The sequence below is a fragment of the Engystomops pustulosus genome, chromosome 9, assembly GCF_040894005.1.
Source record: "Engystomops pustulosus chromosome 9, aEngPut4.maternal, whole genome shotgun sequence".
Classification (NCBI taxonomy): Eukaryota; Metazoa; Chordata; class Amphibia; order Anura; family Leptodactylidae; genus Engystomops; species Engystomops pustulosus.
Window position 1 is genome coordinate 108,743,136 of NC_092419.1, and position 18,938 is coordinate 108,762,073.

The 18,938-nt window shown below is 48.5% G+C and overlaps 1 protein-coding gene across 2 annotated transcripts in view; it reads left to right on the forward strand.

The window, feature by feature from the left end:
• The window catches only part of AK8 (adenylate kinase 8), an 86,205-nt gene that overhangs the window by 22,439 nt on the left and 44,828 nt on the right, over nt 1–18,938 (forward strand). For both annotated transcript variants that reach the window (XM_072125531.1, XM_072125530.1), the window contains 5 exons: nt 7,055–7,136; nt 7,673–7,744; nt 12,361–12,561; nt 16,677–16,808; nt 16,928–17,017. In XM_072125531.1, the coding sequence (XP_071981632.1) occupies nt 7,055–7,136; nt 7,673–7,744; nt 12,361–12,561; nt 16,677–16,808; nt 16,928–17,017 (577 nt within the window). The remainder of the gene's footprint in view (nt 1–7,054; nt 7,137–7,672; nt 7,745–12,360; nt 12,562–16,676; nt 16,809–16,927; nt 17,018–18,938) is intronic.

Sequence of the window (18,938 nt, forward strand, 5' to 3'; positions counted from 1 at the left end):
ACACTGGCTGCAGAGAGCACAGCAGTGTGAGGTATGATTACACATCTCTCCAGGGACAGTACATAACACTGGCTGCAGAGGGCACAGAGCACAGCAGTGTGAGGTGTGATTACACATCTCTCCAGGGACAGTACATAACACTGGCTGCAGAGAGCACAGAGCACAGCAGTGTGAGGTCTGATTACACATCTCTTCAGGGACAATACATAACACTGGCTGCAGAGAGCACAGCGCTCAGCAGTGTGAGGTCTGATTACACATCTCTCCAGGGACAATACATAACACTGGCTGCAGAGAGCACAGAGCACAGCAGTGTGAGGTATGATTACACATCTCTCCAGGTACAATACATAACACTGACTGCAGAGAGCACAGAGCACAGCAGTGTGAGGTATGATTACACATCACTCCAGGTACAATACATAACACTGGCTGCAGAGAGCACAGAGCACAGCAGTGTGAGGTATGATTACACATCTCTCCAGGGACAATACATAAGACTGGCTGCAGAGAGCACAGGGCACAGCAGTGTGAGGTCTGATTACACATCTCTCCAGGGGCAGTACATAATACTGGCTGCAGAGGGCACAGAGCACAGCAGTGTGAGGTCTGATTACACATCTCTCCAGGGACAGTACATAACACTGGCTGCAGAGAGCACAGAGCACAGCAGTGTGAGGTATGATTACACATCTCTCCAGGGACAATACATAACACTGGCTGCAGATAGCACAGAGCACAGCAGTGTGAGGTGTGATTACACATCTCTCCAGGGACAGTACATAACACTGGCTGCAGAGAGCACAGAGCACAGCAGTGTGAGGTCTGATTACACATCTCTTCAGGGACAATACATAACACTGGCTGCAGAGAGCACAGCGCTCAGCAGTGTGAGGTCTGATTACACATCTCTCCAGGGACAATACATAACACTGGCTGCAGAGAGCACAGAGCACAGCAGTGTGAGGTATGATTACACATCTCTCCAGGTACAATACATAACACTGACTGCAGAGAGCACAGAGCACAGCAGTGTGAGGTATGATTACACATCACTCCAGGTACAATACATAACACTGGCTGCAGAGAGCACAGAGCACAGCAGTGTGAGGTATGATTACACATCTCTCCAGGGACAATACATAAGACTGGCTGCAGAGAGCACAGGGCACAGCAGTGTGAGGTCTGATTACACATCTCTCCAGGGGCAGTACATAATACTGGCTGCAGAGGGCACAGAGCACAGCAGTGTGAGGTCTGATTACACATCTCTCCAGGGACAGTACATAACACTGGCTGCAGAGAGCACAGAGCACAGCAGTGTGAGGTCTGATTACACATCTCTCCAGGGACAATACATAACACTGGCTGCAGAGAGCACAGAGCACAGCAGTGTGAGGTATGATTACACATCTCTCCAGGTACAATACATAACACTGACTGCAGAGAGCACAGAGCACAGCAGTGTGAGGTATGATTACACATCACTCCAGGTACAATACATAACACTGGCTGCAGAGAGCACAGAGCACAGCAGTGTGAGGTATGATTACACATCTCTCCAGGGACAATACATAAGACTGGCTGCAGAGAGCACAGGGCACAGCAGTGTGAGGTCTGATTACACATCTCTCCAGGGGCAGTACATAATACTGGCTGCAGAGGGCACAGAGCACAGCAGTGTGAGGTCTGATTACACATCTCTCCAGGGACAGTACATAACACTGGCTGCAGAGAGCACAGAGCACAGCAGTGTGAGGTATGATTACACATCTCTCCAGGGACAATACATAACACTGGCTGCAGATAGCACAGAGCACAGCAGTGTGAGGTGTGATTACACATCTCTCCAGGGACAGTACATAACACTGGCTGCAGAGAGCACAGAGCACAGCAGTGTGAGGTCTGATTACACATCTCTTCAGGGACAATACATAACACTGGCTGCAGAGAGCACAGCGCTCAGCAGTGTGAGGTCTGATTACACATCTCTCCAGGGACAATACATAACACTGGCTGCAGAGAGCACAGAGCACAGCAGTGTGAGGTATGATTACACATCTCTCCAGGTACAATACATAACACTGACTGCAGAGAGCACAGAGCACAGCAGTGTGAGGTATGATTACACATCACTCCAGGTACAATACATAACACTGGCTGCAGAGAGCACAGAGCACAGCAGTGTGAGGTATGATTACACATCTCTCCAGGGACAATACATAAGACTGGCTGCAGAGAGCACAGGGCACAGCAGTGTGAGGTCTGATTACACATCTCTCCAGGGGCAGTACATAATACTGGCTGCAGAGGGCACAGAGCACAGCAGTGTGAGGTCTGATTACACATCTCTCCAGGGACAGTACATAACACTGGCTGCAGAGAGCACAGAGCACAGCAGTGTGAGGTATGATTACACATCTCTCCAGGGACAATACATAACACTGGCTGCAGATAGCACAGAGCACAGCAGTGTGAGGTGTGATTACACATCTCTCCAGGGACAGTACATAACACTGGCTGCAGTCATAGGCGTCACACCTGCTGATACATTCCCTTTAAATAACCCCCTTCCCCTTGTAACTTGTCGCGTCCATGTCCGACACTGATCTTGGTGGCAGCCATAACACTGCTGTACTCCTCATTACCGGCGCTGCGAGCACATAAGGCAGTCTGTTTGTGAGTCAGGCCTTGCGTTTCGTGTTCCTGCGCGGTTCCCTCGCCGCCTCTAACCCTACGACTGTCCACATATATATTTATAAGTCTGGATCTCGTCTTATGTGTGACATCTGCTGGCGGCGCGTCCTCCTGTGATCGCCGGCTCGCTGCAGCTGGTGAGACCTCCAGCTCGGAGCGGTGCTCAGGGTGCCCCCAGCATACGCTTTTTTGATGTGGGATGAAACGGAAGCAAACCACTGGGGGTATGGAGGCAGCGCCAGCCAGAGGAGCGCAGCGCATCAGAATATCAATTAACCTGTTCTGAACAAAGCGCCGGCTCGGCGGTGGAGCCGGCACCGCGCTACCATGTGTCAAGACGCCACATAATATATTCTAATTAAAGGATTGATTGATTTTTTTTTTCTCTCTTTATTTGGGAGCGGAGTTCCTCCAGACCCCGGGAAATATCTGAAAAATACACAAAATAATCACCGGCAGCCGCCGCAGCGCCGTTTAATATGCATGAAGCCTCGAGTTGTGTTTCCTTAAAGCAAATTGCAGAGAGGTTTCTCCATAATTGTTGTAGAGCAAACACCTCGTGGCTCAGTTTATCCTCCAAACGGGAGGATTTTTTATTTAGATTTTAGCTCTTGTGTTTTTTTTCAACTGGAAAAGTTTAACTCCAACTTCCTGCACGAAGTCTCTGCCTCCAGGTCCATTCATCACATGTTAGGGCTCATTCACACGGCCGTAATGGGGCATGGTCTTATACTATGGGAGATATATGAAGAGCACTCACCCCTCCCACCTCTTTCTCCCGGCACCGGGATCCGGTCTGGGTGAGCCACGGAAATGAGGAATGAGGCCTTAACCTGTGACTCTCCAGGTGTTGCCAAGCTACTACTCCCAGCATGCCCACAGTGACTACCTCAGCAGCAGAATAGTGAGTGCAGCTCTGGGGTATAATACAGGATGTAACTCAGGATCAGTACAGGATAAGTAATGTCATGTATGTACACAGTGACTGCACCAGCTGCAGAATAGTGAGTGCAGCTCTGGGGTATAATACAGGATGTAACTCAGGATCAGTACAGGATAAGTAATGTCATGTATGTACACAGTGACTGCACCAGCAGCAGAATAGTGAGTGCAGCTCTGGGGTATAATACAGGATGTAACTCAGGGTCAGTACAGGATAAGTAATGTCATGTATGTACACAGTGACTGCTCCAGCAGAATAGTGAGTGCAGCTCTGCAGTACAATACAGGATGTAACTCAGGATCAGTACAGGCTAAGTAATGTCATGTATGTACACAGTGACTGCACCAGCAGCAGAATAGTGAGTGCAGCTCTGGGGTATAATACAGGATGTAACTCAGGATCAGTACAGGATAAGTAATGTCATGTATGTACACAGTGACTGCACCAGCAGCAGAATAGTGAGTGCAGCTCTGGGGTATAATACAGGATGTAACTCAGGATCAGTACAGGATAAGTAATGTCATGTATGTACAGTGACTGCACCAGCAGCAGAATAGTGAGTGCAGCTCTGGGGTATAATACAGGATGTAACTCAGGATCAGTACAGGATAAGTAATGTCATGTATGTACACAGTGACTGCACCAGCAGCAGAATAGTGAGTGCAGCTCTGGAGTATAATGCAGGATGTAACTCAGGATCAGTACAGGATAAGTAATGTCATGTATGTACACAGTGACTGCACCAGCAGCAGAATAGTGACTGCAGCTCTGGGGTATAATACAGGATGTAACTCAGGATCAGTACAGGATAAGTAATGTCATGTATGTACACAGTGACTGCTCCAGCAGAATAGTGAGTGCAGCTCTGCAGTACAATACAGGATGTAACTCAGGATCAGTACAGGATAAGTAATGTCATGTATGTACACAGTGACTGCACCAGCAGCAGAATAGTGAGTGCAGCTCTGGGGTATAATACAGGATGTAACTCAGGATCAGTACAGGATAAGTAATGTCATGTATGTACACAGTGACTGCACCAGCAGCAGAATAGTGAGTGCAGCTCTGGGGTATAATACAGGATGTAACTCAGGATCAGTACAGGATAAGTAATGTCATGTATGTACACAGTGACTGCACCAGCAGCAGAATAGTGAGTGCAGCTCTGGGGTATAATACAGGATGTAACTCAGGATCAGTACAGGATAAGTAATGTCATGGATGTACACAGTGACTGCACCAGCAGCAGAATAGTGAGTGCAGCTCTGGGGTATAATACAGGATGTAACTCAGGATCAGTACAGGATAAGTAATGTCATGGATGTACACAGTGACTGCACCAGCAGCAGAATAGTGAGTGCAGCTCTGGAGTATAATACAGGATGTAACTCAGGATCAGTACAGGATAAGTAATGTCATGTATGTACACAGTGACTGCACCAGCAGCAGAATAGTGAGTGCAGCTCTGGGGTATAATACAGGATGTAACTCAGGATCAGTACAGGATAAGTAATGTCATGTATGTACAGTGACTGCACCAGCAGCAGAATAGTGAGTGCAGCTCTGGGGTATAATACAGGATGTAACTCAGGATCAGTACAGGATAAGTAATGTCATGGATGTACACAGTGACTGCACCAGCAGCAGAATAGTGAGTGCAGCTCTGGAGTATAATACAGGATGTAACTCAGGATCAGTACAGGATAAGTAATGTCATGTATGTATACAGTGACTGCACCAGCAGCAGAATAGTGAGTGCAGCTCTGGGGTATAATACAGGATGTAACTCAGGATCAGTACAGGATAAGTAATGTCATGTATGTACACAGCGACTGCACCAGCAGCAGAATAGTGAGTGCAGCTCTGGAGTATAATACAGGATGTAACTCACGATCAGTACAGGATAAGTAATGTCATGTATGTACACAGTGACTGCACCAGCAGCAGAATAGTGAGTGCAGCTCTGGTGTATAATACAGGATGTAACTCAGGATCAGTACAGGATAAGTAATGTCATGTATGTACACAGCGACTGCACCAGCAGCAGAATAGTGAGTGCAGCTCTGGAGTATAATACAGGATGTAACTCAGGATCAGTACAGGATAAGTAATGTCATGTATGTACACAGTGACTGCACCAGCAGCAGTATAGTGAGTGCAGCTCTGGGGTATAATACAGGATGTAACTCAGGATCAGTACAGGATAAGTAATGTCATGTATGTACACAGTGACTGCACCAGCAGCAGAATAGTGAGTGCAGCTCTGGAGTATAATACAGGATGTAACTCAGGATCAGTACAGGATAAGTAATGTCATGTATGTACACAGCGACTGCACCAGCAGCAGAATAGTGAGTGCAGCTCTGGAGTATAATACAGGATGTAACTCAGGATCAGTACAGGATAAGTAATGTCATGTATGTACACAGTGACTGCACCAGCAGCAGAATAGTGAGTGCAGCTCTGGGGTATAATACAGGATGTAACTCAGGATCAGTACAGGATAAGTAATGTCATGTATGTACACAGTGACTGCACCAGCAGCAGAATAGTGAGTGCAGCTCTGGTGTATAATACAGGATGTAACTCAGGATCAGTACAGGATAAGTAATGTCATGTATGTACACAGCGACTGCACCAGCAGCAGAATAGTGAGTGCAGCTCTGGAGTATAATACAGGATGTAACTCAGGATCAGTACAGGATAAGTAATGTCATGTATGTACACAGTGACTGCACCAGCAGCAGAATAGTGAGTGCAGCTCTGGGGTATAATACAGGATGTAACTCAGGATCAGTACAGGATAAGTAATGTCATGTATGTACACAGTGACTGCACCAGCAGCAGAATAGTGAGTGCAGCTCTGGTGTATAATACAGGATGTAACTCAGGATCAGTACAGGATAAGTAATGTCATGTATGTACACAGCGACTGCACCAGCAGCAGAATAGTGAGTGCAGCTCTGGAGTATAATACAGGATGTAACTCAGGATCAGTACAGGATAAGTAATGTCATGTATGTACACAGTGACTGCACCAGCAGCAGAATAGTGAGTGCAGCTCTGGGGTATAATACAGGATGCAACTCAGGATCAGTACAGGATAAGTAATGTCATGTATGTACACAGTGACTGCACCAGCAGCAGAATAGTGAGTGCAGCTCTGGTGTATAATACAGGATGTAACTCAGGATCAGTACAGGATAAGTAATGTCATGTATGTACACAGCGACTGCACCAGCAGCAGAATAGTGAGTGCAGCTCTGGAGTATAATACAGGATGTAACTCAGGATCAGTACAGGATAAGTAATGTCATGTATGTACACAGTGACTGCACCAGCAGCAGAATAGTGAGTGCAGCTCTGGAGTATAATATTCCAAGCTCTTCTTCTGATGTGTGTCATTCCTTCCAGGGTTGGGTACTTGAAGGATTCCCCCGCACCAGGGAACAAGCATTACTCCTACAGATACAAGGGATTTCTCCGGATCATGTTGGTGAGTCTTAATAAGCATCCGTTTTTGCCGTTTACCATGCGTTTGGCTGCTTAGAACCTGTTTATCTATTAAGGTGATTGGGGAGAACCATTAAAACGGATGGCGTTCTCAAATGGACTGAAACCGCCCGGATGAGAGTTGCCGCTCCTCTGTGATCCAGGTTCCGCACTCATCGTTGTCATTGTTTGTTTTTCTTGACAATTGATCAGAGCTGCAGTACCGCATGCAATCTGTGGTCAGGAGTGGCGCTATTGATACAGGATAGAATCTCCTTACATCTCAGAACTGTCATTACAATTAGTACATCCCACCCCGGGGCTGGTCCGGCGCTGGTTCTGGAGTCCAGCAGCTTCTTCTCATTGTATGGTCAGGCTGCTGGTTCAGATGGGATCTCACCTGTGGGGGGCGCTCACCAGGTTCTGCCTGAGATTATCATTTATTGAGGGGTTGTACAAAGCGCACCCCAGGCCCGATCACTTACCTGCAGGATTATAGGTCCGCGCCCGTCTCATCTTCTGCTCCGTCCTCTTTCACAGTCGTCCTGGATGCTCCGGATATTGTTCTGATTGAGAGGAATATCGGGAAGAGGATCGACCCCACAACTGGAGGTAGGACACACACTCCAACTACAACTCCCATGATGCCCTCTGAGCTATCATGCCAAAGCCACTGAGCTAAGGCCCTTAAAGGGGTTGTCCCAACTTTCATTGTCATCCCTCATGCACCAACCTCTGGGACCCTCAGTGATCACAAGAAAAGGGTCCCATTCCCCCTGATGAATAGCGGAGTCAGGTCAAGCAAACTACTGCTCCATTCACTGTCTGTGCAGCGCTCCCATAGAGGAGTAGTGAGCATGCTCCACATGGCACCCCATATAACCTGTGATAGCTGTCAGTGAATGAACCTACTGCTCCATTCACTGTCTGTGCAGCGCTCCCATAGAGGAGTAGTGAGCATGCTCCATATAGCACCCCATATAACATGTGATAGCTGTCAGTGAATGAACCTACTGCTCCATTCACGGTCTATGCAGCACTCCCATAGAGGAGTAGTGAGCATGCTCCACATGGCACCCCCATATAACCTGTGATAGCTGTCAGTGAATGAACCTACTGCTCCATTCACGGTCTATGCAGCACTCCCATAGAGGAGTAGTGAGCATGCTCCATATAGCACCCATATAACCTGTGATAGCTGTCAGTGAATGAACCTACTGCTCCATTCACTGTCTGTGCAGCGCTCCCATAGAGGAGTAGTGAGCATGCTCCATATAGCACCCATATAACCTGTGATAGCTGTCAGTGAATGAACCTACTGCTCCATTCACTGTCTATGCAGCGCTCCCATAGAGGAGTAGTGAGCATGCTCCATATAGCACCCATATAACCTGTGATAGCTGTCAGTGAATGAACCTACTGCTCCATTCACTGTCTGTGCAGCGCTCCCATAGAGGAGTAGTGAGCATGCTCCATATGACACCCCATATAACATGTGATAGCTGTCAGTGAATGAACCTACTGCTCCATTCACTGTCTATGCAGCGCTCCCATAGAGGAGTAGTGAGCATGCTCCATATAGCACCCCATATAACCTGTGATAGCTGTCAGTGAATGAACCTACTACTCCATTCACTGTCTGTGCAGCACTCCCATAGAGGAGTAGTGAGCATGCTCCATATAGCACCCCATATAACCTGTGATAGCTGTCAGTGAATGAACCTACTACTCCATTCACTGTCTGTGCAGCACTCCCATAGAGGAGTAGTGAGCATGCTCCACATGGCACCCCCATATAACATGTGATAGCTGTCAGTGAATGAACCTACTGCTCCATTCACTGTCTATGCAGCGCTCCCATAGAGCAGTAGTGAGCATGCTCCACATGGCACCCCCATATAACCTGTGATAGCTGTCAGTGAATGAACCTACTGCTCCATTCACTGTCTATACAGCGCTCCCATAGAGGAGTAGTGAGCATGCTCCATATAGCACCCCATATAACATGTGATAGCTGTCAGTGAATGAACCTACTGCTCCATTCACTGTCTATGCAGCGCTCCCATAGAGGAGTAGTGAGCATGCTCCATATAGCACCCCATATAACATGTGATAGCTGTCAGTGAATGAACCTACTGCTCCATTCACTGTCTATGCAGCGCTCCCATAGAGGAGTAGTGAGCATGCTCCACATGGCACCCCCATATAACCTGGGATAGCTGTCAGTGAATGAACCTACTGCTCCATTCACTGTCTGTGCAGCGCTCCCATAGAGGAGTAGTGAGCATGCTCCACATGGCACCCCATATAACCTGTGATAGCTGTCAGTGAATGAACCTACTGCTCCATTCACTGTCTATGCAGCGCTCCCATAGAGGAGTAGTGAGCATGCTCCACATGGCACCCCCATATAACCTGTGATAGCTGTCAGTGAATGAACCTACTGCTCCATTCACGGTCTATGCAGCACTCCCATAGAGGAGTAGTGAGCATGCTCCATATAGCACCTATATAACCTGTGATAGCTGTCAGTGAATGAACCTACTGCTCCATTCACTGTCTGTGCAGCGCTCCCATAGAGGAGTAGTGAGCATGCTCCATATAGCACCCATATAACCTGTGATAGCTGTCAGTGAATGAACCTACTGCTCCATTCACTGTCTATGCAGCGCTCCCATAGAGGAGTAGTGAGCATGCTCCATATAGCACCCATATAACCTGTGATAGCTGTCAGTGAATGAACCTACTACTCCATTCACTGTCTGTGCAGCACTCCCATAGAGGAGTAGTGAGCATGCTCCACATGGCACCCCCATATAACATGTGATAGCTGTCAGTGAATGAACCTACTGCTCCATTCACTGTCTATGCAGCGCTCCCATAGAGCAGTAGTGAGCATGCTCCACATGGCACCCCCATATAACCTGTGATAGCTGTCAGTGAATGAACCTACTGCTCCATTCACTGTCTATACAGCGCTCCCATAGAGGAGTAGTGAGCATGCTCCACATGGCACCCCATATAACCTGTGATAGCTGTCAGTGAATGAACCTACTGCTCCATTCACTGTCTATGCAGCGCTCCCATAGAGGAGTAGTGAGCATGCTCCACATGGCACCCCATATAACATGTGATAGCTGTCAGTGAATGAACCTACTGCTCCATTCACTGTCTATACAGCGCTCCCATAGAGCAGTAGTGAGCATGCTCCACATGGCACCCCCATATAACCTGTGATAGCTGTCAGTGAATGAACCTACTGCTCCATTCACTGTCTATACAGCGCTCCCATAGAGGAGTAGTGAGCATGCTCCATATAGCACCCCATATAACCTGTGATAGCTGTCAGTGAATGAACCTACTGCTCCATTCACTGTCTGTGCAGCGCTCCCATAGAGGAGTAGTGAGCATGCTCCACATGGCACCCCCATATAACATGTGATAGCTGTCAGTGAATGAACCTACTGCTCCATTCACTGTCTGTGCAGCGCTCCCATAGAGGAGTAGTGAGCATGCTCCACATGGCACCCCAATATAACCTGTGGTAGCTGTCAGTGAATGAACCTACTGCTCCATTCACTGTCTGTGCAGCACTCCCATAGAGGAGTAGTGAGCATGCTCCACATGGCACCCCATATAACATGTGATAGCTGTCAGTGAATGAACCTACTGCTCCATTCACTGTCTGTGCAGCACTCCCATAGAGGAGTAGTGAGCATGCTCCACATGGCACCCCCATATAACCTGTGATAGCTGTCAGTGAATGAACCTACTGCTCCATTCACTGTCTATGCAGCGCTCCTATAGAGGAGTAGTGAGCATGCTCCACATGGCACCCCCATATAACCTGTGATAGCTGTCAGTGAATGAACCTACTGCTCCATTCACTGTCTATGCAGCGCTCCTATAGAGGAGTAGTGAGCATGCTCCACATGGCACCCCATATAACATGTGATAGCTGTCAGTGAATGAACCTACTGCTCCATTGACTGTCTATGCAGCGCTCCCATAGAGGAGTAGTGAGCATGCTCCACATGGCACCCCATATAACATGTGATAGCTGTCAGTGAATGAACCTACTGCTCCATTGACTGTCTATGCAGCGCTCCCATAGAGGAGTAGTGAGCATGCTCCACATGGCACCCCATATAACATGTGATAGCTGTCAGTGAATGAACCTACTGCTCCATTCACTGTCTATGCAGCGCTCCCATAGAGGAGCAGTGAGCATGCTCCACATGGCACCCCCATATAACCTATGATAGCTGTCAGTGAATGAACCTACTGCTCCATTCACTGTCTGTGCAGCGCTCCCATAGAGGAGTAGTGAGCATGCTCCATATAGCACCCCATATAACATGTGATAGCTGTCAGTGAATGAACCTACTGCTCCATTCACTGTCTGTGCAGCACTCCCATAGAGTAGTGAGCATGCTCCACATGGCACCCCCATATAACCTGTGATAGCTGTCAGTGAATGAACCTACTGCTCCATTCACTGTCTGTGCAGCGCTCCCATAGAGGAGTAGTGAGCATGCTCCACATGGCACCCCATATAACCTGTGATAGCTGTCAGTGAATGAACCTACTGCTCCATTCACTGTCTATGCAGCGCTCCCATAGAGGAGTAGTGAGCATGCTCCACATGGCACCCCATATAACCTGTGATAGCTGTCAGTGAATGAACCTACTGCTCCATTCACTGTCTATGCAGCGCTCCCATAGAGGAGTAGTGAGCATGCTCCACATGGCACCCCATATAACATGTGATAGCTGTCAGTGAATGAACCTACTGCTCCATTCACTGTCTATGCAGCGCTCCCATAGAGGAGTAGTGAGCATGCTCCACATGGCACCCCCATATAACCTGTGATAGCTGTCAGTGAATGAACCTACTGCTCCATTCACTGTCTATGCAGCGCTCCCATAGAGGAGTAGTGAGCATGCTCCACATGGCACCCCCATATAACCTGTGATAGCTGTCAGTGAATGAACCTACTGCTCCATTCACTGTCTATGCAGCGCTCCCATAGAGGAGTAGTGAGCATGCTCCACATGGCACCCCCATATAACCTGTGATAGCTGTCAGTGAATGAACCTACTGCTCCATTCACTGTCTGTGCAGCGCTCCCATAGAGGAGTAGTGAGCATGCTCCACATGGCACCCCATATAACATGTGATAGCTGTCAGTGAATGAAGCTGCACTGTCCCTGCCTGTGTCTTGCAGAGGTCTATCACGTTACGTTTGATTGGCCTGAAGACCCCGAGTTGCAAAGGAAATTAGTGGAGCCAGCGGGAATCACAGAGGATGAGACTGGGAAGAGACTGCTGGAATATCACAGGAACATCCCCGGAATTCTGCGAGCCTTTCCCAAGAAATACAAGAAGATCAACGCAGACCAGCCGTGCATGGACGTCTTCTCCCAGGGTATATAGCTACACGTCCTATACTGCCCACCCACCCACCCGCTATATAGCTTTATATACTATACTGCTCACCTGCTATATAGCTGCACATCCTATACTGCCCACCCGCTATATAGCTGCACGTCCTATACTGCCCACCCACCCACTATATAGCTGCACGTCCTATACTGCCCACCCACCCGCTATATAGCTGCACGTCCTATACTGCCCACCCACCCGCTATAAAGCTGCACGTCCTATACTGCCCACCCGCTATATAGCTGCACGTCCTATACTGCCCACCCACCCGCTATATAGCTGCACGTCCTATACTGCCCACCCACCCACTATATAGCTGCACGTCCTATACTGCCCACCCACCCGCTATATAGCTACAAAATCCTATACTGCCCACCCACCCGCTATATAGCTGCACATCCTATACTGCCCACCCACCCGCTATATAGCTGCACGTCCTATACTGCCCACCCACCCGCTATATAGCTGCACGTCCTATACTGCCCACCCACCCGCTATATAGCTGCACGTCCTATACTGCCCACCCACCCGCTATATAGCTGCACGTCCTATACTGCCCACCCACCCGCTATATAGCTACACGTCCTATACTGCCCACCCACCCGCTATATAGCTGCACGTCCTATACTGCCCACCCACCCGCTATATAGCTGCATGTCCTATAGTGCCCACTCACCTGCTATAAAGCTGCACGTCCTATACTGCCCACCCACCCGCTATATAGCTACACATCCTATACTGCCCACCCACCCGCTATATAGCTGCATGTCCTATAGTGCCCACTCACCTGCTATAAAGCTGCACGTCCTATACTGCCCACCCACCCGCTATATAGCTGCACGTCCTATACTGCCCACCCACCCGCTATATAGCTGCACGTCCTATACTGCCCACCCACCCGCTATATAGCTGCACGTCCTATACTGCCCACCCACCCGCTATATAGCTACACATCCTATACTGCCCACCCACCCGCTATATAGCTGCACGTCCTATACTGCCCACCCACCCGCTATATAGCTGCACGTCCTATACTGCCCACCCACCCGCTATATAGCTGCATGTCCTATAGTGCCCACTCACCTGCTATAAAGCTGCACGTCCTATACTGCCCACCCACCCGCTATATAGCTACACATCCTATACTGCCCACCCACCCGCTATATAGCTGCACGTCCTATACTGCCCACTCACCTGCTATATAGCTGCACGTCCTATACTGCCCACTCACCCGCTATATAGCTGCACGTCCTATACTGCCCACTCACCCGCTATATAGCTGCACGTCCTATACTGCCCACCCACCTGCTATATAGCTGCAAAATCCTATACTGCCCACCCGCTATATAGCTGCATGTCCTATACTGCCCACCCACCTGCTATATAGCTGTATATACTATACTGCCCACCCAACCGCTATATAGCTGCATGTCCTATACTGCCCACCCAACCGCTATATAGCTGCACAATCCTATACTGCCCACCCACCCGCTATATAGCTACAAAATCCTATACTGCCCACCCACCCGCTATATAGCTGCACATCCTATACTGCCCACTCACCCGCTATATAGCTGCACGTCCTATACTGCCCATTCACCCGATATATAGCTGCACAATCCTATACTGCCCACCCACCCGCTATATAGCTGCACAATCCTATACTGCCCACCCACCCGCTATATAGCTACAAAATCCTATACTGCCCACTCACCCGCTATATAGCTGCATGTCCTATACTGCCCATTCACCCGCTATATAGCTGCACAATCCTATACTGCCCACCCACCCGCTATATAGCTACAAAATCCTATACTGCCCACTCACCCGCTATATAGCTGCATGTCCTATACTGCCCACCCACCCGCTATATAGCTACAAAATCCTATACTGCCCACCCACCCGCTATATAGCTGCACAATCCTATACTGCCCACCCACCCGCTATATAGCTACAAAATCCTATACTGCCCACCCACCCACTATATAGCTACAAAATCCTATACTGCCCACTCACCCGCTATATAGCTGCACATCCGAATACACTATCCTATTCCTGGGTGCAGGTAAGCGCGTGTCAAGCGACACCATTTTTTTTTTCTAAATTCCGCGTCTTTTCCGAATCCGTCGGGTTTTCCGACGGCCACACGCCCCGAATTCCATTTCCATGCATGCCGGTGCCGATGAGCCACAATCCGATTGCGTGCACCAAAAACCCCGGGGCGATTCAGGGAAAGACGGCGCAAATCGGTAATATTCGGGACAGCCGACGAAAAATAGCGATTCGGGCTCTTAGTAAATGACCCCCAGTGTCTTATATGGGGTCTTATTTTCAGGGGATGTCTTGTATTTCCATGAAAAATAATTCACATTTATAAGGATGTCAGAGAAGACAATAACTCTCCAAACTTATTTCATGTAGAATTTCTTGTGACTCCATTTCTAATGGAATCATTGTCCCCAATCTCTCATGTTTAGCAATAGCAGTTTCCTTAAATGACCCCCTTCTTGTCCGGGTAGCTGCTGGGAGCACATTTACAGCGCAACAGTCAGATTTTATCCCATGATTTCTTCCTGCAGGTCACAACCTCTTGTGGTATCTAAATGATCTACTAATACTAATGTACGACACGGGGGGAGCTGCTGCAATGGCTGCCACTAGCTCTTATTTTCAGGGGAGGCCTTATTTTAGGGTAGTAGTATAGACCTGTACAGTCATGTGCCCTAGGGTAGTCCATCTGCAGCGTGGATGAGCGCCCCCTGCTGTCAGCAGCCACTCACAGGAAAGATTTTCAGTAAATAATTACTGTCCCCATAGACGATGGAGCAGAGGACCCTGTAAGAACACATGTGAGGTCCTGGCCCCCTACTACACCCCTCACTTGCCCTATTAATTACACACTTGCTTCCGTCTTGACCCCTTGCCATAAAGTTGCGTCAAACACATGACTGCGCCCCCCCTCCCAGCCCCGTGACGGCGCCCCAGCCCCATGACGGCGCCCCCCTCCCAGCCCCGTGACGGAGCCCCAGCCCCATGACGGTGCCCCCCAGCCCCAGGAATGAATATGGATGCAGGTCTCTTTTTCACCAGGAAAATTAATTAGTTTTCAAATTGCTTAATTACATCTAAAAGTTGAAATCATCTTTCATAAAGAATTCATGGAGAAATCAGTAAATAAAGACGCAGGCGATTGAATATTAATTACTATTAATTAATAATGGAGGCAAATAAATTAGGGATGGGGAAGCGCAAAACAAGCGAGTGCTTCTTCTAGGAAAATCCTCAGAAGTTCCTTCCCGGGGCATCTGAGGCTTCCGAGTTCCTTCTTCCTTCTAGTTCATTAGTCAAGCGGCTCATCTGGGGGATTATTACTCCTAATTAACTTACAGTTATTTACCGAAAATTAGCCCCATTTGTAAGCGGCGCGTTCTGTCTGTATCCGATCGCAGAATATTAGGATAAACCAGGAGGCAGGATGCGATGGGTGGGTTCGCTTCAAGTTAGCAGAGTCCTTTGGGTGCGAGATGATGGGGCGCCCTCTGTGCAGGGCCATTGGTGTCACATCCAATATGGCTGCTGGAGTGCAACTGTGCCCCCTGCTGGCAGGTCAGGGGATAGTTCTGTCATATATTATATATATGGGTCCATTTTTTAATAATAATAATAATTAATTTATTTATATAGCGCACACAGATTACGCAGCACTGCACAAGCATGTCAAATTGGTCCCTGTCCCCATGGGGCTCACAATCTAAACAACCTAACAATATGTTTTTGAAGTGTGGGAGGAAACCGGAGGACCCTGAGGAAACCCACACAAACACGGAGAGAACATACAAACTCTTTGCAGATGTTGACCTGGGTGGGATTCGAACCCAGGACCCCAGTGCTGCAAGGCAGATGTGCTACTCACTCAGCCACCGTGCCGCCCTATTTTTTACACGGATATCACACGGTATCACCACGTGGCCTCATTGCCTCGCAGACACGCAAACACTGACCCCTGTACCCCAGCTCAGACCACCCTATTACCCTCTTTAATTATTATATGACTTTTAAGATTTGCCTTCATTAAACACTTTGTGTTTCCCTCCTTAGTTCTAACATTTGTATTAAGCAAACCGCGGTCTCTAGCGCCTTTCACGCCCCGCATACTCCTGTACGGACCACCCGGCAGTGGAAGGAGCCTCCAAGCCATGCTGCTGGCACAGAAATACGACATTGTCAATGGTAAGTCCATATACATTATTATGGGTCTGATATTCCACATAGTAACTAATATCGGTGACTACTGACCCTTTATAGGGATGAGCATTATTCACATTGTAATTATTTCTCTTAATGGACAGTGTCCTGCGGCCAGGTCCTTAAAGAAGCCGTGGCTGACCAGACGAAGAGAGGACTACTGATCGAGCCTTACATCGAGAAGCAACAGCAAGGTTTGTATCACGTGATAAAGACACTGAGCTCAGGATAATATCCAAAAGATGATGAAATCCAGCATGTGTTATCCTTCCTTCCCCGGTCAGAGGAGGGTCAGGAGGCTTCCATCCAAATCTTCTTATTTAGCCAAATTACATGACATTGCTTTCGTCCAGAAACGGCGCCTCTCCTGCCCATGGGTTGTGTGTGGTATTACAATTAAGCTCAGTTCATTTCTCTACAGCTGAGCTGCAATACCTGCACTAACCATGGTCAAGGGTGGCGCCGTCGGTGGAAGAAAACAGCCATGCATTACAACCCTTTTCCAGTCCACGCGTATTATGGGGCGCATTTACTTACCCGTTCCTGTTGCGATCCCGTGGTGCGTTGTCTGACGATCATGCCCTGTGCCGCGATTCACAAAGATCGTGCGCCCGATATCCTGCATGTGTCGCTTCCCTGATCAGGTCCACCGGAGTTCACCTTCTTCCTGCGGTTTGTCTGGATCCGTCGGATCGTCCGACGGCCACGCCCCCCAATTCCTGTTGCATGAAAGTCGACACAATTGCACCAAAATCTCAGTGCGTGCAACACAATCCCCTTCTAAATGCCTGTCCCAGCAGTGCAAATCCCAAAAATTTCAAAAAGCCCATGAAAGTGTGATCCGCGGGACCCTTAGTAAATAAGCCCCAATGGGGCAGATTTACTTACCCGGCCCATTCGCGATCCAGCGGCGCATTCTCTTCGGTGAATTCGGGTCTTCCGGCGATTCACTAAGGCAGTTCCTCCGCCGTCCACCAGGTGTCGCTGCTGCGCTGAAGTCCGCCGAGGCCCGCCGGAATGCACTGAAGTTCACCGCCCTATTCCCGGTGAAGGTAAGCGCGTGCCGAGCGACACTTTTTTTTTTTTTTTTTTTTTAAATGCGGCGGTTTTTCCGAATCCGTGGGGATTTCGTTCGGCCATGCCCCCCCATTTCCGTTGTGTGCATGCCGGCGCCAAAGCGCCACAATCCGATCGCGTGCGCCAAAATCCCAGGGCAATACAGGGAAAATCGGCGCAAATCGGAAATATTCGGGTAACACTTCAGGAAAACGCAAATCGGGCCCTTAGTAAATGACCCCCAATGTGTCTGTACCTTTTATAGGTTTCTGTGCTGTTTACTACATCAGAAGAACACATGAAAAAGGCCACTTGAAACTCACTTTTTGATGCATTTGACATATTTAACCAAAATTCGATCTAAACGTTTCAAAAATGTTGTTTTTATCCAAGTCCCGTCCTGTGTGGGGTAGTTCATTGCGCTATCTGAATGCACCCCCACAGACCTCTGTGATACTTGTGGATTTGCTTACACAATGTTAGATGCAGGAGGTTTTGTATGACACATCAGACGTCCACCTCTATAGAGTGCAAGCTCCTGTCACCAGGACACATTAGGTCTTGTACAGATCACGGGGGTCCCCTGTTCTCCTTCCTAACATGCTAAGTGCCCTGTCCGGGGTCCTGAGCCCGCAGCAGGCTCTCCTCCAGCATTTCGCCAGCCCTTTTGACCTTGCAGGTCTGTACTGAGAAGTTCCCCCCCCCCCCCTGGAAGCGTTTGATAGTTGTTATTGTTGGGGGGGGGGGAGCAGGAGGATGAGAAAGAAGAAAGCTTCAGGAGTCAAGGCTGGGGGGTGGGGGGCGCTCAGTGGGGACCTGCTACCCCGTACAGGAGCTGCAAACACTTGGCTGTGTAAATAATTTACCAGTTGATTAATAGACTCACATGGGTATAATTAGTAGAAGGAGAGACAGCAGCTACAGGAACGGGTACAGCGCTTGGGGGAACAAGAGACTTTACACAAAAAAAAAATCTTATTTTCCTCTATTTTTTTTTTTCCTTCATATTTTTTTTTTTTAATTTGGAAACTTTCTAGGGCGCCGGGCGTTTGAAGATGA